This window comes from Mytilus californianus, unplaced genomic scaffold, assembly GCF_021869535.1.
Source record: "Mytilus californianus isolate M0D057914Y unplaced genomic scaffold, xbMytCali1.0.p SCAF_3, whole genome shotgun sequence".
NCBI lineage: Eukaryota > Metazoa > Mollusca > Bivalvia > Mytilida > Mytilidae > Mytilus > Mytilus californianus.
Genome location: NW_026262679.1, coordinates 32,863,903 through 32,888,797, shown reverse-complemented (window position 1 = coordinate 32,888,797; position 24,895 = coordinate 32,863,903). Strand labels below are relative to the sequence as shown.

At 32.0% G+C, this 24,895-nt stretch overlaps 1 protein-coding gene across 2 annotated transcripts; it reads left to right on the top strand.

Moving 5' to 3' along the window:
• Positions 1–100: 100 nt before the first annotated feature.
• Positions 101–23,832, top strand: LOC127734404 (protein canopy homolog 2-like). 2 transcript variants are annotated; one of them, XM_052244260.1, is made up of 6 exons: positions 101–143; positions 6,338–6,439; positions 7,579–7,694; positions 9,052–9,246; positions 18,201–18,306; positions 19,283–23,832. In XM_052244260.1, exons 2-6 carry the CDS (start codon positions 6,352–6,354, stop codon positions 19,474–19,476), a joined length of 699 nt encoding a protein of 232 aa, XP_052100220.1. In that variant the 5' UTR covers positions 101–143; positions 6,338–6,351; the 3' UTR covers positions 19,477–23,832. The 2 variants fall into 2 exon arrangements, with proteins under 2 accessions (XP_052100220.1, XP_052100221.1); XM_052244261.1 differs by lacking the exon at positions 101–143 and adding an exon at positions 159–341.
• The last annotated feature ends 1,063 nt before the right edge of the window (positions 23,833–24,895 follow it).

The window sequence follows — 24,895 nt, the reverse complement described above, 5'->3', positions numbered from 1 at the left end:
CAATTCAAATCTTTTTCAGGAAAGTATAGATAAAGTTTTTTAATATAACATGCATTCTATGTATTCCAAATTTACATTTTTAGCTAATGACTTGAGCGGCCTTAATTTCAGCACAAAATCAGCTGCAGTTGGTTGATGATAGCGTAATTTCTAATTTTTGTTGATTTGCAAACTTTCTTATTACGAAGTAGGAAAAGTGTGCTTAGCAGTGATACATACCATATTTTTAAACCACAATTCAGAGTTTTTTATCCTCAAATTATAAGAAAATACGTACTTTTTAGAATAACCAATCAGAAATGACCACATCTCAAAAAACTGTTTTCTTTCAGAGTTTTTAGGTATATCGAATTCTCATTCCTAACTGATTATACTTATTCTTTAGGTAAAAATGCACTTTAAGCTGAGCATATTTTTAATTGAAATTGTCATATATTTAAATTGTTATCTGTGCTATTGACACTAGATGGTTGGGTATCGGGTCAGTTCGCTCCCAATACACGCTCGCACCCCACACATTCGCACCACACACATTTGCACCCTATTTTTGGTGGAAGAAGACTTCAAGTCTTCTGAAAACCTTTACTGCCGGCTGTAAAATCATTGAACTGTCACCAGGACATATGCTGTATCCCTTTCTGTGCTTTACAATTTCATAACTACTTTCATGCCATATCTTGACTCCGATGTTTACACATGATCTAATCTGCATCATTTAATTTATTAGTTGGGCTTGAAAAACGATCACTATCGTTAATGTTATAATCTCTCATGTTTTAATGTATTAATATCAACCCTTTTATTTATGTAAATTATTAGATTTCATCTCATCTTACATGAACGTTATTTATTTACTTGTAACCGGATGTCTTTAAAGTAGAGTTTGTAGTATGCATGCATGAATTTGGTATCGGGTTGGTTTGCCCTGATTACATGTTCGCCCTGATTACATGTTCGCCCTTTGTCCGTTCGCCCTGAGTTCATCCCCATAGAGTACATTCACCCTGGGTTCCTTCTCCTTACTTTTATCGTGGAAGTATTATATTGACTGCTTTTATCAAGGACGTTTTATACGTCCTTGCAATTATTAAAAAATAATAATATTATGGGTATTAAAGTTTAATAAACTTAATAGGATATTTATATGGTATAAATTCTCGAAATTCAGAACCACGTTGGTTACGTATCTGCACATGTGCACAGATGGGAAATTTAATTATGCATCTGAAAGTTTCAAAATAATGATAAACAGAATTGTCATATATTCATACAATCCATCTTGAGTTAAAGTCAAGTATATACGTGGAGAGTACGACTTCAAATCAATGATGCTTGAAAAAATACACGGATTTAGTTGTTCCATCTGCGTTCAGATCTTTAATGCAATCAATTAAGTCATATTCCAGTTTTAGACAACATGTGTTTTTTAAAACGAAAGTTTTTAGAATATTTATGTATGTTATTGCGATAATAAAGAGTCAAGCGCACACGTGAATCAGCTGGTGTTTTACACATCAAACGATGCACCATCTGTTGACAGAAATATCAATGTACAAACTACTGTCTATTGACGGATTCCATTTGAAAGTACAGAGTTTTCATGTCAGTCATTGTCGGAATGTCCCCAATGATTGCCTTAATACGTTTCAAAGTTTTAGAAGTGATAAAAAACGGGATTTAACAACTGAATAGTCCAGCTCTTTATTGTTATTTGTCACTAAGGTACACACATTATCGAGGCTCGAGTACGGAACCAGTAATTCGTTGCTGTCAATAGTTTTATTTTCATGAAAAATTTCAGAAAAGGGCTGTGTGACTCCTGACGGAAAATGCCATTCCTACCCTCATACTTTTGTGTAAAAATATTAGACGAAAAACAAATATGATATATATATGGGTCAAGCACTTTAAATGAACGGGTTTGAAATGCTAAAAGAGTCAAGCGCACACGTGATTCTGTCAACTGACGGTGCATCGTTTGATGTGTAAAACACCAGAAGATTCACATGTGCTCTTGACTCTAAATTATTGCAATAACACAGCAAGGTCATCACCTGACATGACCAGTCAATCCTTGGCCTGACACATATCTGCATTGGATATATTTAGAATTTTTCAATATATGATTATAATGAAAAACCCTAGTTTAAGCAAAGTTGACTAAAATCTTGGTGGCCAGTTTTTTTTAAAGTGAACTATCTGCCTTTGACAGAAAACTTTCAAGTGAAACCAAATCAATTACTGTTATACAATGTTATAATTGCTTGGCGAAATTGCATTGCATCAAATTGACCATGCTGAGACGAATGTATGGAATTTAGTTATAGAAAATTCAATTTGAATCAACAGTATTTGCAGATTTTTATGTTAAGTATAGTAAGTTTTGGTTGAGTTATGAGTATTATTATTTTTGAGGGAGGGGGGTCGGAGGGGTCCTGATCCCGAAATCCCAGGCTTAAAAACATGAAATCCCGAGGTCCCAAATTTAAAGAAATTTAAATCCCGACATCCTGAAATTCGAAAAAAGAATTCCCGGATACTGAAAGGATCAATCCCGAAATCCCAAGCTTAAAAGCACCCGAATCCCGGAGTCCCGTTAAAGGTCCGACCCCCCCCCCCCCTCATTTTTGGAAGAAAAAAATACGTCGAAAGCAATAATGGGACAAAGCAGGCTGGGTTGGTTGGGGAAGCTTTTATTGTAATTCAAGTTACCTTTTATGCATCTTCTTCCACCTCAGAGCAATCAGCTCTTTGATTATTCAAATATCGAAAGATTATTAGATGTTTTTAGATGTATTAATCAAAATATTTATAATTTCACAATCACGATTTTCCGCCATAGTAGACTTTGAACTTTGATTACAATTGTGGCTGTTATTTGAATTTAATACATTAATTCTTAAATAAACTGTTTATATAAGTTAGTACTGATTGGTGTGTTAATGGTGTATAACATTGTATAATGTGATGTTTCAGGGTGGTTTTTTTTAAATATTTTAGTGCTCTTTTAAATTTCATAAAGTAGTTACTCTAAACATTTTAATGCTGTTTTTCAAATTTTATAAAGCAGTACTAGTTACTCTTAAACATTTTAGTGCTGTTTTTTAAATGAAATATTTCATGATTTGAATACTTGTGTACGGTTAAAGTGCATGAAGTAGGAAACCTGTTTACATTTTTAGAATTTCACTTTAATTTGAAACAATAAAAAAAAAACTTTATTTATAGCAATCAATACATGTACTCTAACTAAAACACGATTAAAAAATTATTCAACACAAAACCAATAAAAAGTGTGCGAATAGACCCGGATTCAGATGGTTGCTCATGTACTTAAAATCATCTTGTGTGTAAAAAAAAATTTTGCAAATCTATGCACCTTCAAAGGTGGTCTAAATAATTATGATGTCTGGAAAGGCTATTTTAATTTTTTGCAGTGGTGCCTTCCTGTCATGCCTGTAACGTAATTGAAATAATTATTTGGACTACTTCAAAGGCAATACCATATTTTTCAGCAAAAAATGAAAATACTTTCCTGAAATTTAGGTTTCCTTTTTTTTCATTCCCACAGAAGATGCCAAAATAAACTAAGTTTGGGGAAATGTTTGAGACTTTCCTCTTTTGTAATGAATGTAGTTTATTATATTTATTGATTCGGACACAAGAGGGACAATACATGTACAAATCTGCACAACAATTAATTCAACTCTGTACAATGTATTATGATGAATTGACTGCAGGAGTTTGTTTGTTTTACCATCTTCTGTAGACTTTGATAAAATTAAAGTTTATTTATCTAGTTCCTACAGTGCCTTAAAACTTTTGCGGGTGCATAGGTATATCTGTACTCAAGAGTAAATTGTGTTGTGTAAACACAACAATATTTGTCAATTCCTGCTGATGAATCCTAAGAAAGTTTCTTATAACGTTTCAGTTCTTCATAATTTCCATTACCAATCATCCACCTCAGGAAAATAAGAAAGAAAAACAATCAACTTATATTGTTTCACTATTACATGAAAATTACTTCTATCACTGACATACTGATTAATCTACAACTGACCACTACAAAATTTTGTGAAAATGTGTATGAGTTCATTGGTTTATACAACACTGTGGTTTCGAAACAAAAACGATGAACAGATATAATGGCAAACAATAGTCCAGAAAAACAAAGACTGAGCAACAATAACCTTACCAAACCAAGAACTAGAGTGCTTTGGAAGGATAAGCAGTTCCTAAACCAAAAGCTGTTCATGTGTGTTACTCATTGCATCTAAAAATTCAATAAGAAGTCACATTCAGTGATGTCACAATGGAGGAGAAGAGGATAAATTATTGCTTATACAAATTTTAACGTGGTTTTGGTCAAGTTTATAAATAGAGAACTGCTCTTTTGAATTACTTGAAATTTAAATGGAATGTTTTGGACCACTCAAGACAGCTGCTTTAGTTCGATTTTCATTGTTTTCACTCATCAGCTCATACTGTTCCAGAGTTATGATACTTAATTATTGGAAAACATCAAAACATCTTGGTTTCCAGATGATAAATAGAGTACCCCTTTTTGAAATTGATTGAAATTTTAATGGAATGTTTTGGACCACTAAAGACAGGTATAGTTTGATATTTCGTAGCTCTCACTAATACAGTACTTTCTACAGTTATGATAGGGGTACTATAAATTTTGTGGTGTCAGATGATAAATGGAACCCCATTTTTTGAAATTTATTTGAATTGTAATGAAATGTTTTGGACCACTTAAAAAAACCATGATCTCTCAGTTGCTGTGAATGGGAGTATTTGTGACCACTAGATCACCTCTCTTGTTACAATTGAAGTAAATATATTTGTCTGAAGATGAAATTAGTATGTGTCATATCATATTGACACTAATGCTTCCATTATTGCATTAGATGCCAGGTGATGGTATCTGGTCCTTGAACAGTATCTTTTAAAAATTCTGTAAAAAAGTATATACAAATATGAAAGAATGATTCTAATGATCACAAAAAATCAAGATGTTTGTTACATATAAATATTAAGTGCTGTCTTTCTTTATTTAAGTAGTACAAATAAATCACTAGACTAAGAAAAATCATCATACCTCTATTTTCTTCAAAAAATCACTTCCATTGTAAGTAGCAAATTCGAAATTTAGTTTTACCAAAATTTTAAACACATAGATTTAGATTATATCTTATCATTAGTAAAATTAAAAAAAATGAACCTTTTGCTTCTTTTAAGTAGCAAGGTTTATGCCTTTGATGCAATCATTTAGCTGTAAATTCTATTTTTGTTGAAAAAATGCTATAATAAAGGCTTTACATAATGTACTGATACTTTCTTAACAGATTTTTCCAAGCAGTGGGAGTATTGTTCCTGTAAAATTCAAGGTTTCATCTTATAGATTATGTAACAAAATTTTACTGTTCGCGATCAAAATTTCACTGTTCGGGGGTGTTGAAATTAGTGGGGGTTATTAAAATAATAATACTTAAAAAAGTGATTTTTTGAAGAAAATAGAGGTATGATACTTAAACAAGTGATTTTTCATGTCATTATCCCAGATTCACATCATTCAGTACAAGGTCATCACCTGACATGACCGGTCATCCTATCAATACAGATGTTGGTTCTGATAAATTTAGCAACATAATTAGTCCCTGGATCATTAGTATTGTATATTTAAAGCTACAATAAAATTAAATCACTTGGTCTAGTGATTTATTTGTACTACTTAAATAGGTGATTATTAAAGAAAGACAACTTTTACTTCCAACCTTTGTGGACATAATGCTACTTGAATCAGTGATTTAGAAAATCACTCATTTAAGTAAGTCCCCTGACTGTACACAGACTTGAGCTGGTATGGGTCACTTTTTTTGGAATGTTAGATATATCAATGGGGTGCAGTTTCATGGAGGTTGTTTATCAATCGGTAGAAATTTATATATCAATAGGTCATATATATTCATTTTCTGTTAAGATGTCTGAAAAAATAATATGAAGGATTCCATGTGGTTAACCTTCAAATTAGATGGCATGCTAGCTTGGAAATCTATGTACAATGTAAATGGGTTGCGATTTCCCTATGAAATATCTGAATGGGTAGGGATTTTTGCATAAATCAATATATCAATTCGGGGTGTTTTTTTAAACCCCAGCCGGATGTCTGTAATCAAATTTGTATGTTGATTATCAGTGATATTTAATTATTTTCACTATTTTGGGTTCTCTTAGATAAGATAAAATAGTTTAGCAGCATTTAGTTCCATGGTCTATCTTATTAAATAAAAGATTGCTTATAGTAACTATTTTTTTTCCATTCTGACAGACAAAGGTTAGACTATGGAAGTGTACTATGTTGTTTCTGTGTTGATTGGATTTCTGTTTTACCTTGCTGAAGGGAAAAAAGACAAAGAGCTGCAATGTGCTGGTTAGTCTGAAAGCCTTTTTAAAGATGATAATTTTATGGTCAAGATGTATGTATATGCATATAGTAACTTCTGTAAATCTACCTATATATCTTGTCACCAATAGAAATAAGCATAAAGGAGATGGTGGGTACATACCAATTTAAGACATAACGGTACTAAAATTTTAAAAAGTCAAACATACTATATAGATATAAGAAGATGTGGTATGAGTGCAAATGAGACAACTCTCCATCCAAGTCAAAATTTGTAAAAGTAAACCATTATAGGTCAAAGTACGGTCTTCAACACAGAACCTTGGCTCACACCGAACAGCAAGCTATAAAGGGCCCTAAAAATTACTAGTGTAAAACCATTCAAATGGGAAAACCAACGGTCTAATCTATATAAAAAAAGAGAAACCAGAAACACTTATGAACCACATCAACAAACGACAACTACTGAACATCAGATTCCTGACTTAGGACAGGTGCAAACAATTGCAGTGGGTTTAAACGTTTTAATGGTACCAAACCTTCACCTTTTTTCCTGAAACAATTGTGTAACATCACAACATAGAAAGACACACTATAAAATATCAACTGAAATGGCTTAACTCAATCAAAGGACATATTAACACCAGTGAACATACACTGAACAAATAGATTTGACCTATGATACAAAATAAATAAACTAAGGGAAGAATAATAAAAGTAACATGTTATACCGCTATGAAATGTTAAACAATTTAAGAAAAACAATATGCTCAAACAAAAATATCAGCCATTTGCAATTACTTTAAACACAGGTAAATGAAAATAATTTTGTTGTTAGGCATACATGTACAGTTCAAATAGTATCTCCAAAATGGACAACTGTTCTTAATAATTTTCAAAGCACCTTTCAAAGATTATAATCAACACTAAATTCTGAAAAAAAAGTATCAACATTATAATATGAACATCATGGACAACCACTGATGAAATTTCTGTCTTTGGATAAGCACATCATTCTGATGGGGTTATAATACTGGTTGAGTATCTATTTTAAAATGAATAAATGTAACTATTTAAAAGTTAAAATTTTTAGAAATTTGATTTATAGCAATACAATATGTGAATATGACAAAAGCAATCCCTTTTTAACTTTATTTGTATATCAGTATGTAGAGCTTTGGTTGATGAAGTGAACTATGGAATTAGTCTAGTTGACCCAAAGAAAACTGTACAAGTAGGGAGTTTTAGAGTTGATGGAAAAGGAGACCAAAATACATATAAGGTAAGATAAATTTGTAGAAAAGTTCATGCATGCATGCACAGAAAAAAATTTAAGTAACACTTTCAATATTTAAAAAGGGTTGTTATTCTATGATATATATAATTATGTACAATTAGGGAAAAATAAGATTCATTTATTCAAGTTTTGACAAACAATGAAAATATTTATTTTATTGTGTATTGGATGTTCCCATATGATAAAGTACCTGTACTGGTTAGCAGGTTTGCTTTAAATTTGAGTGGTAGTAATTTCAATGTCTGTTCTTGTCAAATCAGAGACATTAAGAATTTTTTTTTTAGCATTCCACTAATTTTACAAGAAGACAACATTTATAAGGAAAGACTTCTTGGTTGCATGAAAGTTTTTCGTAGTTCTGAATATGGTTGAACAGTCTTGGGTAATACTTATACAAGTCATTTTTATTTACTTGAAGATATAAGTAATATTTACTTGTATAAGTAAATTTGTAAGATTTTTATTTTATTTTCAAGGTTTGAATTATCTCCCATTAATCTTCTCCAAAAATTTACTTATACAAGTAATTTTTTTTTACACCCCCTTAAATTCTCAAATTTTAGGAGGTCAAAAACAGAATTTTTCCGGTTTGCTCATTAATTTATGATTAGAGTTCAACCTTTTATCTCAAGAACTAAGCAAAGAAATCCATTGGGCAAAGTTGTTAAGTAACTGTGCAAGGCCTTCAAAAATTGCTCCCTGGAAGCTTGTAAATGAGCAGTATTTTGAAGATAACAGACACATGAGATTTTCATTGTCCATGAAATTATACTTTTATGGATAGTAAAGACAACTATTAATGACAGACAACTAAACACACTATTAGAGCAATGTAGTCAAGAGAAATTCAAGAGTATAAGAAAATAAGACTTTTTTACATATAGAAATAAAAAAAAAAATCCTCATGTCTAATGGATATAATTCTACCTCCAAAATAATTTACCTGTACCAGTAAATAAAAAACACTTGTATAAGTATTACCCTTGACTATTGAAAGATTGCTTTCTGGACATTTATTATATATATGAACTTTAATCCACCATATGGAAACATCACAGTTTGATAGCTTTGTATGTTCCTATGAACTGAAATAGTGATTATTATTTTATGGAATTCCAGATCCTCTTTAGGCTTTTATATTGAATTCAGAAGTGAAGGCTATCTTTACTAATTCATGCCATAAAGGTATTTTAGAATATTTAATTACCAATGTTGAAATACATTTAAAATTTACATTTGAATGAAGCATTTACAAATTTTAAGACTAATTTTTTTCAAAAGCAGCTATTCTTTTCCTTCAGCTCAAAGCAAACAGCATGTTTATATTATTTTCCTTTTGTAGAAACCTTATGCCAGATCAGAAATACATTTAACAGAGCTTTTTGAATCAATCTGTGAAAAATTTAATCAATATGCATTAACAAAGAACTCCAAAGGAGGGAAAAGTGTAGTACCGACAGCATCCAGAGATGGCAAGGGTATAGCATTGAAAGATGTTACTATAAGTAGTGATGCTACTAAACAAATGAAATATTCTGTAAGTATATAAGATTAGTAATGAAAGGCCAATCAAAAGAAGTTGTTTTTTTCTCAAAGCCCTGCATATTTTATTGAAATTCTTACACATGTACATTAGCATTTTTTGATAACATTTGCTGGAACAGAGATTTTTATTATACGACCGCCAAAAAAATTTTGTGGTCGTATATTGGTATGACGTCGTCGTTGTCGTCGTCGTCCTGCGTCGTCCGAAGACACATTGGTTTTCGCACTCTAACTTTAGTTTAAGTGAATGGATCTCTATGAAATTTAACCACAAGGTTCAATATCACAAAAGAAAGGTTGGGATTGATTTTGGGGGTTATGGTACCAACAGTAAAGGAATTAGGGGCCAAAAAGGGGCCAAAAATAAGCATTTTTGTAACTTCCAGACATAACTAGTGCGTTAGTGTATGGATCTCTCTGATTTTGTACCACAAGGTTCCATATCACAAAAGGAATGCTGGGATTGATTTTGGGGGTAATTGCCTCAAAATTTTAGGAATTAGGGGCCAAAAAAGGGGCAAAAAACAAGCATTTTTCTAGTTTCATGACAATAACTTGTGTGTAAGTGTATGGATCTTTCTGAAATTGTACTACAAGGTTCCATATCACAAAGGGAAAGCTGGAATTGGGTTTGGGGGTAATTGCCGAAACGTTTAGGAATTGGGGGCCAAAAAGGGGCCAAAAATAAGCATTTTTTAAGTTTCCAGACAATAACTTGTGTTCAAGTGTATGTATCTCTCTGAAATTGTACTGCAAGGTACCATACCACAAAGGGAAGGCTGGGATTGATGATGGGGGTAATTGCCTCAATATTTTAGGAATTAGGGGCCAAAAAGGGGCAAAAAACAAGCATTTTTCTAGTTTCAGGACAATAACTTGTGTGTAAGTGTATGGATCTTTCTGAAATTGTACTACAAGGTTCCATATCACAAAGGGGAAGCTGGGTTTGAGTTTGGGGGTAATTGCCCTAAACGTTTAGGAATTTGGGGCCAAAAAGGGGCCAAAAAACACATTTTTCTAGTTTCCAGACAATAACTTGTGTTCAAGTGTATGGATCTCTCTGAAATTGTACTGCAAGGTACCATACCACAAAGGGAAGGCTGGGATTGAGTTTGGGGGTGATGAATCATAAGGGGGTTCAAAAAATTTTTGGGGGGGGAGATTTTTATTTTTCCATTTTAAGTTGGTTATTTCTGATTTATATTTAAAAGCAAATAATAATGATATGGTAGGAGATACACACCAAACAGGATGTGTAAATCATTATATAATAAGTATTGTGTAATAGCAAGAAATTTTCAATTGCACAGTATTGCACAATAGCAAGAAATCTTCAATTGCACAGTATTGCGCAATAGCAAGAAATCTTCAATTGCACAGTATTGCGCAATAGCAAGAAATATCCAATAGCACAATATTGCGCAATAGCAAGAAATTGTCAATTGTACAGTATTGCGCAATAGCAAGAAATATTTAATTGCACAGTATTGTGCAAAAGAAGATACTTCATATAAATTGCTTATTTCTTGACCAATTTCAATGGGGTTTTATTCTTGAATTCTTGGGGTTCTTTAATATGCTGAATCTAACCGTGTATTTAGTTTTTGGATTTTGGGCCCCGTTTTTAAATTGGTCCACATTGAGGTCCAAAGGGTCCAAAATTAAACTTTGTTTGATTTCATCAAAAATTGAATTATTGGGGTTCTTTGATATGCCGATTCTAACCGTGTATTTAGATTCTTAATTTTTGGTTCTGTTTTCAAATTGGTCTACATTAAGGTCCAAAGGGTCCAAAGTTAAACTTAGTTTGATTTTAACAAAAATTGAATTCTTAGGGTTCTTTGATATGCTGAATCTAAACATGTATTTAGATTTTTAAAGGCAGTGCTTTAATGCCTTTCTAGTTGCGGGGTTAATCCTTCCTTCCGCGATATCCAACTTATCTACGTGGGGGGTCATTAGACTCCAAGTAGATCCGGAAATGTTGAATTCTCTCCTCTTCTTATTGCGATATAAAATGTTTTTTGTTTCATTTCATTTACATTGGGAAATAGAGAAACGATCATTGTGTTTTGTTAGTTTTAAAAACTTTTGATATATTAGTATTTTGCATTATAAGCAGTCAACCGATTGACAAACAAGAATTATTTGAATTCCGTGTGGAAAGAGCTCTGGTTAATTTCGAGTGTTATCTGCAATCTAGATGTTTATAAATCATTTCAGTCGTTGATATAATAATTAAAGGTCGACTGAACATGAATTATATTATACAATTTAAAGCGCATTTCTGTTTATGCACGTGAACCCGTCTAACGTTATTTTCGCAGTTATATAAAGTAGCAAATTATCGTTCCTGAATAGGTGGCGCCGTGGTAGCGGATCCTGTTCCTCTACTTCCGGTTTCTGCACTGTGCAACTATTTCAGTTATATTTTTAATTAACGATGCCAAGTACTTGTTGTTGTGTACCTGGATGTCATTTAAGAGGAGGACATGCATTTCCAAATGCCTTAAAAAGAAGGAAAAGTTGGATCAACGCCATGGCCCATACGCAGATTGGACGAGAACACGATGATATCGTGGAGTCCATCTCAATCAGCTGTTGTTTGCAAGGCACGTTTTACTGAAAAAGACTACGTGCAGGAAACTATTCATGGTAAAACTCTATTTTCCTTGTGAAATATATAGTTATATATGTAATCGCCATGCGAATAAACCAAAGTCTGTTTACAACCGCAATTATCGTTTTAGAATAAAAGGGGGTGGGTAATTCAAGACGTCATAATTTTTTGGATTACGATTCAATGTGATCTGTTTGAGATTTTTTGGTGATTGCTACAATTATAATGATTTCTTACAAGAGGTATATCATACTGAGAATTATTTTAGCAGTAATTATGCTAATGTAGTAATGACAGGAATGCATAAGCTATGCCTCATAGACTTTCTTGAAAAATATCAATGACAATGTTAATAGGAACAAAATAATGACATGCTCTCATCTATATTATAGTTATTTAGGTACAAACAATGTACGTTTGTTGCATAAGTCTCTCATTGTTTGTCCTTTGGATTGACATAACATACATTGAATCAGGCAAACATAGTTTTATCCAGATTGTAATGAATAAATCTAGTTAATATTTCGCCAGGTAGTACAAAGTATACATTGCTAATGGAATTTCATTTAATTATAAAAAAAACTAATGTTTTATAACCTTTTTCAGGGCGCAAACCCACCATACAGAGACTTAAGTCTACTGCAATTCCCAGCCTATTTTCCTGGACCAAGCAAGAGACTGAATCGTCCACAAAAAGAAAAATCAGGGCAGTTTCCTGTGAAAACAAAAGAACTAAACTTGATGAATATTGTAGTAGAAATCTAGAGGAAAGTTTTGATTGTAAAGTTGGTTTTCCTGAAGAAGTCATTCATACTGCAGAAAGGATTTATGACTGTCCACCACCAACTGCCGAGCTAATGTTGAGCTTCACAGATGGAATTACGCAAACACCATCAATGCCTATGTTTTCAGCAGAGAATTTTGAAATGAAGACACGTGACACAGCCATGCATTTTTATACCGGTTTAGAGTTGTATACTAAATTTTTATTTGTTTTGACCACACTTGGTCCAGCAGCACATTGTTTGAGATACATATATTTTCAAATTGATAGGGTGTCAGTTGAAAATCAGTTTTTTTATGACTTTGATGAAATTGAGGCATCATACAACCAACTTTGAACTGTCTAGATTCTAGATTGAATCTAGTGTTAAGAATATTGTGTATACATGGATTGTTTTTATGTCTAAACAGTGGTGTGAGGCTAACACTTGGCCATCTAGTGGTTTAGTCAGGTATTTTTCACCATCCAACTTCAAATTAAAGTTTCCTACGACTTGGATTATTATTGACAGCACAGAATATCCCGTGATAAAACCTAAAGCTCCTAGAGCTCAGGCAACCTTTTCATCAAATAAAAACAGAAACACTGAAAATTCTTGAATGTTCGACACCTGGTGGTTTAGTCAACTATGTCTCTATGTCACATAGAGCGAATTATTGGACTTGGCAAAACATACAAAATTCTAATAAATCCTATGAATGGAACTGAAACAAAACTTTCATCTGAAATAACATTTAGTTGTTTTATGTTGTGTAATTTTAGAACTTGTATTGTGCCAAAGGATGCATAAATAAAAGTGACGCAATGAATTTTGTTCTGATATATATATATTTACAATTACATGCACATGTAAATTGTAATGCATATAAAAATAAGGAGATGTGGTATGATATTCAGTGAGTTTATCAAACTAAAGTGCATAAGAAATGGGTTTAAGCAGTTACAGGTGTTACTGTCACCGTACAATCTCCAACAATGAGAAAAACTCGTACCCTGTAAAAAATTTCAGAGATCTTACAACTAAGTTTTGTTGTCTCACCTTGACTTTGGTGAATTTTTTATATCTGTTGATGTAAATATAAAAATAAGATGTGGTATGATTGCCAATGAGACAACTCTCCACACATGCACAAGAGACCAAATGACACAGAAATTAACAGCTATAGGTCACAGTACGGCCTTCAACAATGAGCAAAGCCCATACCGCACAGTCAGCTATAAAAGGCCCAGAAATGACAATGTAAAACAATTCAAACAAGAAAACTAACGGCCTATTTTATGTAAAAAAATGAACAAATATAACAAATATGCAACACATAAACAAACGACAACCTCTGAATTACACTTTTATAGGCTCCTGACTTGGGACAGGCACATACATGTACAAACAGAATGTGGCGGGCTTAAACATGTTAGCGGGATCCCAACCCTCCCCTAACCTGGGACAGTGGTGTAACAGTACAATATAAGAAAGAACTATAAAAATCAGTTGAAAGAGGCTAAACTCATCAGATGGATAAATACAAATACAAGTGGACGTGGTCGGGTAGTTGTACATCCAAACAACAAAAAGACACTAAGTACAAATCTGAGAGTACTCGCAGTTACTGACAGCTAGTTCAAAGCCACTAACAACTGATAAAAAAATCTTGCATCTAAGACTAAATAATCAATCCGTAAGCTCCCTTTAGAATTTTATAAATTTTAGATTTTACATTTCTGAGTTATGGGGTTTTATTCATTAAAAAAGGGGGGATTTTCCAGTCTTTGGACAACAACTCAAAAATGCTTTAAGCAGTTCACATGAAACCGTGGTGAATTATTTATAGCTATTGATGTAATCTCCCTATTGATTTTCATCAATTTCAAATATGACATTGAGAAGAAATTGAACTTTATTTGTTTATAGTCTGGCAACAGATTTATTAAGTATTGCACAACAGCACAGTGTATTGCACAACAGCAAGAAATCTTTAATTGAATATAAATTCAATTCATATAACCGATTTCAAGTTCATTGACTACATTTATTCAGAAACTATAATATGTCAAATATTTAATTACAATCCAAATTCAGACCTGTATCAAGCTTGAATATTGTGTCCATTTTTGCCCCAGCTGTTCAGGGTAGTACCTCTGCGGGTGTATCCAGCTCTGCTCAGCGAATCAGTTTATTTCTTAATTAAGAACTCCTTTTTATACGACCGCAAAAACATTTTTGTGGTCGTATGACGTTGGCGTCGTCGTCGTCGTCGTCGTCCGAAGACACATTAGTTTTCGCACTCTAACTTTAGTTTAAGTGAATGGATCTCAATGAAATTTTAAAATAAGGTTCAATGCCACAAAAGGAAAGTGGGGATTGATTTTGGGGGTTATGGTACCAACAGTTTAGGAATTAGGGGCCAAAAATAAGCATTTTTGTAACTTCCAGACATAACTTGTGTGTAAGTGTATGGATCTCTCTGACATTGTACCACAAGGTTCCATATCACAAAGGGAATGCTGGGATTGATTTTTGGGGGTAATTGCCTCCAAATTTTAGGAATTAGGGGCCAAAAAGGGGCAAAAAACAAGCATTTTTCTAGTTTCATGACAATAACTTGTGTGCAAGTCTATGGATCTCTCTGACATTGTATCACAAGGTTCCATATCACAAAGGGAATGCTGGGATTGAATTTGGGGGTAATTGCCTCCAAATTTTAGGAATTAGGGGCCAAAAAGGGGCACAAAACAAGCATTTTTCTAGTTTCATGGCAATAACTTGTGTGTAAGTGTATGGATCTTTATGAAATTGTACTACAAGGTTCCATATCACAAAGGGAAAGCTGGAATTGAGTTTGGGGGTAATTGCCCAAAAAGTTTAGGAATAAGGGGCCAAAAATAAGCATTTTTCTAGTTTCCAGACAATAACTTGTGTTCAAGTGTATGGATCTCTCTGAAATTGTACTGCAAGGTACCATACCACAAAGGGAATGCTGAGATTGATGATGGGGGTAATTGCCTCCAAATTTTAGGAATTAGGGGCCAAAAAGGGGCAAAAAACAAGCATTTTTCTAGTTTCATGACAATAACTTGTGTGTAAGTCTATGGATCTCTCTGACATTGTATCACATGGTTCCATATCACAAAGGGAATGCTGGGATTGATTTTGGGGGTAATTGCCTCCAAATTTTAGGAATTAGGGGCCAAAAAGGGGCAAAAAACAAGCATTTTTCTAGTTTCATGGCAATAACTTGTGTGTAAGTGTATGGATCTTTATCAAATTGTACTACAAGGTTCCATATCACAAAGGGAAAGCTGGGTTTGAGTTGGGGGGTAATTGCCCTAAACGTTTAGGAATTTGGGACCAAAAAGGGGCCAAAAAACAAGCATTTTTCTAGTTTCCAGACAATAACTTGTGTTCAAGTGTATGGATCTCTCTGAAATTGTACTGCAAGGTACCATACCACAAAGGGAAGGCTGGGATTGAGTTTTGGGGTGATGAATCATAAGGGGGTTCAAAAAATTTGGGGGGGGGATTTTTTTTTCTTTAAAATTTTCCATTTTAAATTGGTTATTTCTGATTTATATATAAAAGCAAATAATAATGATATGGTTTGAATAGGTAAATTAAATTTTTTTAAGTATCTTAGACCACTTTCATTCTGTGTCAGAAACCTATGCTGTGTCAAATATTTAATTACAATCCAAATTCAGTGCTGAATCAAGCTTGAATGTTGTGTTCATACTTGCCCCAACTGTTCAGGGTTCGACCTCTGCGGTCGTATCAAGCTGCGCCCCAGCGGAGCATTTTATTTCATTCATAAATTACTTTATGCTTGGAAATATAATTTTGCTTGGAGTTGAAAGAGTTGACACGTTGCAATGTACATTTACTCTACATAGTTCTATGGTACCAAATCAAAAGTTTATATAAAGAAAGAAGTCAAAGGTTTCCCATCATAGTTTAGTTACATACATTTTTTTTGTACCTGAGGTCGTTGAATATAGATCATTATATAAATAAGGAGATGTGTTATGATTGCCAATGAAAAAACTAAGGATTTTCTTATCCAAGGAATAGATTACCTTAGCCGTATTTGGCACAACTTTTTGTAATTTTGGGTCCTCAATGCTCTTCAACTTTGTACTTGTTTGGCTTTGTTACTATTTTGATCTGAACGTCACTGATGAGTTTTATGTAGACAAAACACACGTCTGGCGTATTAAATTATAATCCTGGTACCTTTGATAACTAATTTGACTATAAACATAGATAAAAAAGGTACAAACTGGACATAATGCACTAGTTCATAAACAAGTGAGAACAATCGCCTTCATATAGTGCTCAGAATATGACATTCATAAAACTTATTCAATATCATTAGAGAACTCTAAATCTTAAATACTGAAAGCCACCTGTACTATGCAAGATAATGATATAACTGGACTTAAAATACACACAACCTGTAATTAACTGCCTTTACAGCGCTTTCGTGCTTTGATTTATTATGGGCCCAGTTTTCAAGTTGGTCCAAATCGGGGTCCAAAATTAAACTTTTGTTTGATTTCAACAAAAATTGAATATATGGGGTTCTTTGATATGCTGAATCTAACCATGTATTTAGATTTTTGATTTTTGGGCCCCGTTATCAACTTTGACCACATTGAGGTCAAAAGTGTCCAAAATTAAACTTTGTTTGATTTCATCAAAAATTGAATTCTTGGGGTTCTTTGATATGCTGAATCTAACCATGTATTTAGATTTTGGATATTGGACCATAATAGGTGAATGTCCAATTTAAAATTTGTAAGTTCTTAGACCACATTCATTCTGTGTCAGAAACCTATGCTGTGTCAAATATTTAATCACAATCCAAATGCAAAGCTGTATCAAGCTTGAATGTTGTGTCCATACTTGCCCCAACTGTTCAGGGTTCGACCTCTGCGGTCGTATCAAGCTGCGCCCTGCGGAGCATTTTATTATGCTTGTGTTGATAATTTGTAAGACTTTTACCACAGGTGCCAGTTTGAAATAGGTTTTGGTAAAACCATTTAAATTGGTACCAGTGAAGAAGGAATACCTCATATGCTCTACCAGTAATCTCTGCTGATTTGACTTTCAACTTGTTGCAACTTAAGGTCAATAAAACTTTTCTCACACTATATGGGCACTAGTGCATGTGATGGTTGAGGACTGCATGCTGACCTTCAGGTGTCTGTTTTGGATTACTTGTATTTTGTGGCTTCTAGACATTTCTCCCATCTCCTTTTATTCATATCTTTACATATCTTTACAAATCTACATACTTTAATAACTGAGACATCTCCAAACATGTATCTTAAACAAAACTGATTCCTTTGATGTTTAAGACATTGAATTTTGATAAAATTGGCTGTCTTGTTTTGTTTTTGTTTTTTTTAGAATTCACATCAGCATGTTATTACTGTATCCTGGGGAGGGTAGTCCAAAGTTTACAATAATAGTATAAAAGTTTACAGTAAAAGTATAGATAGATATGATATAAATTTTCAAATTCTCACCAAATATCTTTATTTTCAGTGTGAAACTTTAGTAGAAGAATATGAGGAAGATATGATCAAAGTGCTAGGCAAACCAGATACTAGTTTAGACATTGCAGAAAAACAAATTTGCAGAGATATATCAGGTTAGTAGAAAGTAAAAGAAACTTATCTATATAGTAATTTCTTCAACAGTATTGGTCATTTACCAAACTTAAATTATTGAAGATATGTGTTGGTCTCAAATAGGTATGTCTGATCAATCAAGATGGTAATGGCAATTAAATTCATTGTTAAAATAATCACCACATTCTATTTTTCAATATTTGAAAACAAAGAATTGGAAATTGATATGAATGATATAATGAATATTTTTTATAGAAATTTTTCATATGTCTTCATTATTTCTTATGTTTGATTTCTTTAAAAGAAAACTGCCTGTTTTGTGGTAGAATAAAACACTTTTAACAGGGTACTAATTTACACTGAATTAAAGTTATATTTATAGTATTATTCAGAGACAGCATTTGACTTTATATTTATTTTGGTAACAGGAAATTTAATTGTGTAGAAATCTTACTAAAGCTAGCATTTACTTTATACTCCAGCTTGCCCAATGAAGGGAATTCAGGAAAAATGTGTTGTGCACACAGAAAACATATATATATATGTTATTAAAGAGATATGGTTTGGCTATTTGTTTTACAAGAAATAAAATGAAAGGGGTCTAGTGGAATATGGTTGAGTGAAGCATTTAAAATACTTCAATGAACAGTTTCATATTTCTTAAGTTTGGGATGTCTGTTCTTAAAATACCTGGGAAAATTTTAACTAAATGACTTGAGAGAGGAAATAAATGTGTGTGACAGAGTCAGACAGACCAATAGAAACAACACAATAACCTATTTATACATAATTGACAAAGTTTAGGGGCAAAGAATTATGTATGGGAAAAAACACTATTTAGATACATTTATTGAAGTTATTGGGAAGTATTTTTTTATCTGTCCTATAACAAAAATGTAGCACATTTAATGCTTTTTTATGTTAATAGAATACTTATTTTGGAAGACCATAGCTTTTCTCATGCTCTTGTTGAATGTTTCTCATTGTCTTTATCAGAGATGTGTACTGAGGAAGATTTAGAAGTACCAATGCCAGCAAATGAAGCTTCTGCTTATATTCAAGAAAGTGATGAGGCTGATGATGACGATGATGATGATGATAAAGATGATAAAGATAATGAAGAACAAAAAGGAAAGGAGGATGAAATATCAAACGAAACAAAAGATTCAACTATGAAAGAAGAGCTTTGATGATGGTCCTTCTTAGAAACTTATTTTAAATTATTGAAAGGATCAGATATTTATAGACTACAGACGTTTCTCTTGTGTATGATGTTAAAATATGCATTATTCAATATGTTTCTAAAAAATAATTTTTTAGGTACAAATGTTGTCAATGTTAAAGGTGCTTTTTCTTTCTCTATTACAACTGAAATTATAAAGATGTTATCCAATATTTTTGCAAGTGATCAATTCTATTATGATTTTATTTAGAGCATTAAAAATAACCAGCAGTAGACTGCTTCACCTGAGCAGTATTGATAACAATATGTATGTTTAAAATGCTTCAGGTAAAATTCAAATACAATTGACCAGTCACATCAAAATTGAGTAAAAGTTGAATGAGATTTCGTGTAAAATGTAATTTATATTTTCAAGAAATGTAAAATGAAATGATGAAGTCTGATGTCTTTGATTGTATATTTATGCAGAAGTAAATTACAGTTATAATGGTGTAATGAAATATGCTATGCTTTATACATTTAAAGAGCATCTTTTTTTTAAAGATTGTGTTTGTTTCTCGTAAAATTTAATCATTTCACATTAAGGTAATTTATCATTAAGTTATTATTTTTTGTTTGAAGCATACAGGATCCATTTATTGTCATATTGCCCTTGCCATGACTTTAAACTAGGACATCATAGTTTTGACAAGGACATCAAAGATGTGATTCTTGTTTGTTAATTATAAGTCTTATAATTATTCTTTTTATTTGTTGACAAATGGAAGGTTGAACATCAGATCAAAGGTTGAAGTGCCTTAAGAGTCTTATCCGACATACAAGTTTAACTTTCATAATAAAGTACCTGTGTATGTGCAAAGTCTCAAATGTAAGTTCCTTGAAATACTATGAATATTAACCAATATTTTAAGGTAGAAAGATGGCATTATTTTTTTTTTTGGTAACATGATAGTTTGTTCACATATTTTTGTGAGATAGAAATACCAAGGGCATGCAAGCTCAAAGTAAATATTTGCAAGGAATTATTGTTGATCAAGACAAATACTGTGATAACTCATTTATTTGATTGCTGCATATGCTATATATTTTTAAGTCTTGATTCTAAACTTAAAAAAATATTTAGTTTAGTATTATCTCAACAAAAAAAGAAAACTTGGAAAAAGCATCTGTTGCACCCTTTCCTGTAAAAGTTTTGTTATCAAATTATAAATTTCAAATGTTGTTTTTTTTTATAATAGATATTTCAATTTTAATCATCAGCAGGAAGCACTTGTTTTTAGCATATCATATTTTTGCTACCATGCACTGCCCATGATTGAAAGTAAAACTTATTAGAAGGTATGCTTTGAGGTTGCTTGAGTCCTTTAAAGATACAAAATATCAAAGTTAAGTAATTTTACTGTTTGTATTATAAAGTGTTTGAGGAAGATATATTAAGAGTTTGACTGTGCTGACATTACATTGAAAAATGACATTATTGGTTTGAGATTTCATGTTCACATATACAGAATTAAAAAAATGAAGTTTTCAGTGATATGTTTGCTAACTGAACATTCAATAAAAAGAATTTAGGTTATAAACAAGAATAAGATTATGGTTTATACAAATATATTTTTTCATTGATAATTTCAGAGTACATATTTTTCTGTCATTCATGTAAAAAGAAATGTAGACAGATTTGACTATTTTTCTTTAGTCTGTTAGTAAGACTTTTATGTCCATGGATTTGATGCTGCTACAAGCATGATGCAATTGATGAATAAATATGAAAGTATGTTTCTTTTAGGGTAGAATTACAAATTTCAATAGATATGAACATAATTCAATTTAGTATGTAATACTAGGAATTAAGAGTTTCTTTGAAAGAACCTCATTTATGTGAAAAATCAATTGTGATACAATTTTGTAACATATTTATATTTATGTATATACATATAATGCAGGAAGACATGAGAATTGTGCATATTTTCTTATGTAATCTTATTTTGATATAATGAATGGGAAAATATTACATTTATATTATAAATTAGTATTTTTAGTAGATGGCTGATTTTGAAGTGTACTATATTCAGGCTTGTAAAGTCTGCACTGGTACCTTGTCAGCACCCCCCTTTTCAACATGAGATGTCAGGAAAAAACTTTTGTAACTGCTTGAAAATGTCTAATGAAACTCCCATAATTTCAAATCTTGTGTGATCGTTTGCGGTATTTTCATGGAAAAGTCAGTTTTCCATCATAAAGTAGAAGTTGAAAATGCTTGTAAATGATTCTAGAACACTCCATGAGTGTTAAAATAAGTCAAAATCATGAATAAAGAATTTGGAAATTTGTATTTCATGTTATTCGGAAGTTCGTATAGGACGTGTAAATTGAAAATAATTACGGTGAGAGTGTGTGGAAAATCCGTACTTCATATAGTTATTACTAGAATACGACTTTGAAACTAAAACATGTCCGTTCTTTAGTTAAATACTATTAAATATATCCATTACATTAATGTTTGAATGATCTTCAGCTAAAACAAAAAGCATGCATCAATATGAAACACTAACACGGAACGAATAACCGATTATGTTTTGTAGTTTATACATTGTAATACATAAGCTGGTTCCTGGCTGATTTATATACTTTTTTCACTCTGGTAAATACAAGTGGATTCCAGTTTATGTCATGCAATGCTATGAAAAGAAACAAGTAATTTGTAATGAAGCATTAAATTTTGATATTTATCAATCAATATTGGATTTTGAATTAAAATTGCATATTAATATGGATAAGGTAAATTATTAGTTTTGAAAATTATAAGGGCGCCCTCTACATTTTCAATAAAAAACGTGACGGAATGTAAACAAACCTCATTAAATCATGTTTTTCTCTTATTTCTTGCTCATCGTACTCTAAAATCTGCACCCTTGCCTGGCAATATTAATTTAGGAGAAAAAAATGCGGACTATACAAGTCTGAATGCGGTAATGTATATTCTGATGGATAACCACAGAAAATGGGAATACTTTCTTTAAAATGAAATCAATACTTCAGTGTTTTGTAAAGAAAAAGTATATCTGAAATCTGTGTTTTTCAAAGAAAGGCTACTTTCAATGTACAAAATTGTTTCAAGTGTATTGTGAAATCCAACAATTATAGATTAGTGGTTGAATGTTGACTCTATGTGGTGTAAATGTTTTTTTTTATAAGTATGGACAGACTTGTTGATTGTGTTATATTAGATAATACTTTAAAATTGTTTTTTTACCTCAAATTTGATAGAATATCCACACCATTAATAGTCCTCTCTTTAGAAAGCTATTTTTATTCTTCAGGGGGAGGGTAACATCTTGCAATACAGTGATTGTACATTTGTACTTCTCTATTGTCGGATTTATGTGGTAACCTCTAAATGTCTATTTTGGTTAACTTGTATTGATAGATTACTTTTCATTGACTTTTCACTCCCACATCTCCTTATTCATATTCATAAGTATTGATAAATTACCCTTTAAGTTGCACGTCTGTAAATATAGAGAAATGCAATTTCTCATAGGATCTCATTTTACGGCTAAAACTATGCCACTTTTACTATGAAGTTTCGTAAAAAATTATATCATAGAATGGAAAATTGATATGCACTACTTTTTTTTTACAAAGGTCAAAACATAGGGCTGTGCATCATATTTTCAACATTTATATACCCTGTACTTCTAAGAGTTTAAACTTATACTAAAATTCTGTACTACCCCTTCACTTTGGGTCTTCCACATAATTCATGGCCGCTATCCATGTGTATTTATACTGGTAACTAACATACCCAAGTTATGTCTCTATGAGATGATACATAGAGATCATATCTGGGAACCAGAACTTAAAAAAGCAAATTTCTATGAATATTATCTATCTCCCCAAAAGAGGCGTGGTTTGTGAAACAGCTGTATTTACAAGTGCAACCTATACTCTACATGAGATTTTGGAAATAACTGGTGGTAGACACAAATGTTTATCTTTTGCGCTAAAAATTATAATCTCAAAACTACAAATTTCAAAAAATAAAATGGAGTTGTTTCCCCTCACAGATTAGTTGTTAGGGCTTATGTGTCTAAGAATAATGAGAAAATGAAGTACATTCTATAGAAATTTTCATTTGATTTGATTACATGTATCAAATTTATAAATGTTAACATATGCATGCTGTAGTCTCATTTTTCATTTAAGATACATTTGTACATTTACTGAGTGCTTGTTTTTTCTTTTTCGATATGGAATATTAGTTATCTTAACATTTGGTAATTTGGTTAATGCTTTATGTATCATTAATCTCTATCAGTACATGTGTTTCTTTTTATAGGTGTAATAAATTATATTTTTATAACATTGCCTTAAAAATGTGTTTTTTATTGCCATATGTTGAACAATTGACAAATATTTAAAAAAAGACTATTTATGATTAATGCTTATAGGTAGAAAGAGTAACAGACTTTTTAGGGAACATCTTGCAGCAATAAGTACAAATAGTTTGTTTTTAAGAGCAATTCTCTGTAGACACCAACCATTTCATATAGTGGTGTCAGCATGCATAGTCACTGATTTTCCTGAAACTTAGCCTGACCATATAATAAGGTGAAAAAGTTAAAAATGTGCCTCCTAAAGTGTTGATAGGCCACGGTTGAAATGGCAACCAAGTTAATGAGTTTTCCCGTACGTTTTGGGGGATTTAGCATTGAAAAAAAACAATGGCATTCTGAAGCAAAACCAGATTTTATTTTATGATATTTGTTAATATTTTTCAGAGACATGATACTTAACAAACATAACAGCAATGTCATTTATAAAAAATATTTGGCTGAATATTGTCACAACTGCAGGAGCAGAGGTCATTTTTCATTGTATTTGTGAAGGCAAATTACACACATTTAGCATGAACAAAATATAGTTTTGCATCCACCTCCATTTAGGTTGTGGTTATAAATATAAAGTATCAATGATTCGAGTCAATTATTTACAACAAAATATTTGGGATTCAGGGTGCTAGGATGGTTGCTATGGAAACCAAAATGTGTCATTTTTTTTTTTTATTTAGAAAATGTTATTAAGATTACCCCAAAAACAGTAACTACTATTGAATGACTATGATGTGAAAACTATTGAGCATTAAATGACCTTCAATTTAACACAAGGTCAAAGGTCATAGATTTGACCTTGCATATATTAATTGGAGTTTGTAAGAAAAGATTATAGAATGAACCAAACAATACGTGAGGAAAATGTTCAGGATTATTAAAGCCACTGTTTTGTTTAACAGGTCATGAGTAAGAAGTCAAGGTCTTGTCAAAAGTGCTCAGCAACCAACCTTGTTTGATACAAAAGAACCTAGTAATCATATATCTTTTGATTCAGGACTATAGATTATTACATAGGCCCTACCTAAAAGGTCA

Excerpts from the sequence above, each read along its gene's own strand:
- LOC127734404 (XM_052244260.1), top strand. The coding sequence starts at position 6,352 with ATGGAAGTGTACTATGTTGTTTCTGTGTTGATTGGATTTCTGTTTTAC. Across the intron at positions 9,247-18,200 it reads CTAAACAAATGAAATATTCT|TGTGAAACTTTAGTAGAAGA; the intron begins GTAAGTATATAA and ends CTTTATTTTCAG. Across the intron at positions 18,307-19,282 it reads AATTTGCAGAGATATATCAG|AGATGTGTACTGAGGAAGAT; the intron begins GTTAGTAGAAAG and ends TGTCTTTATCAG.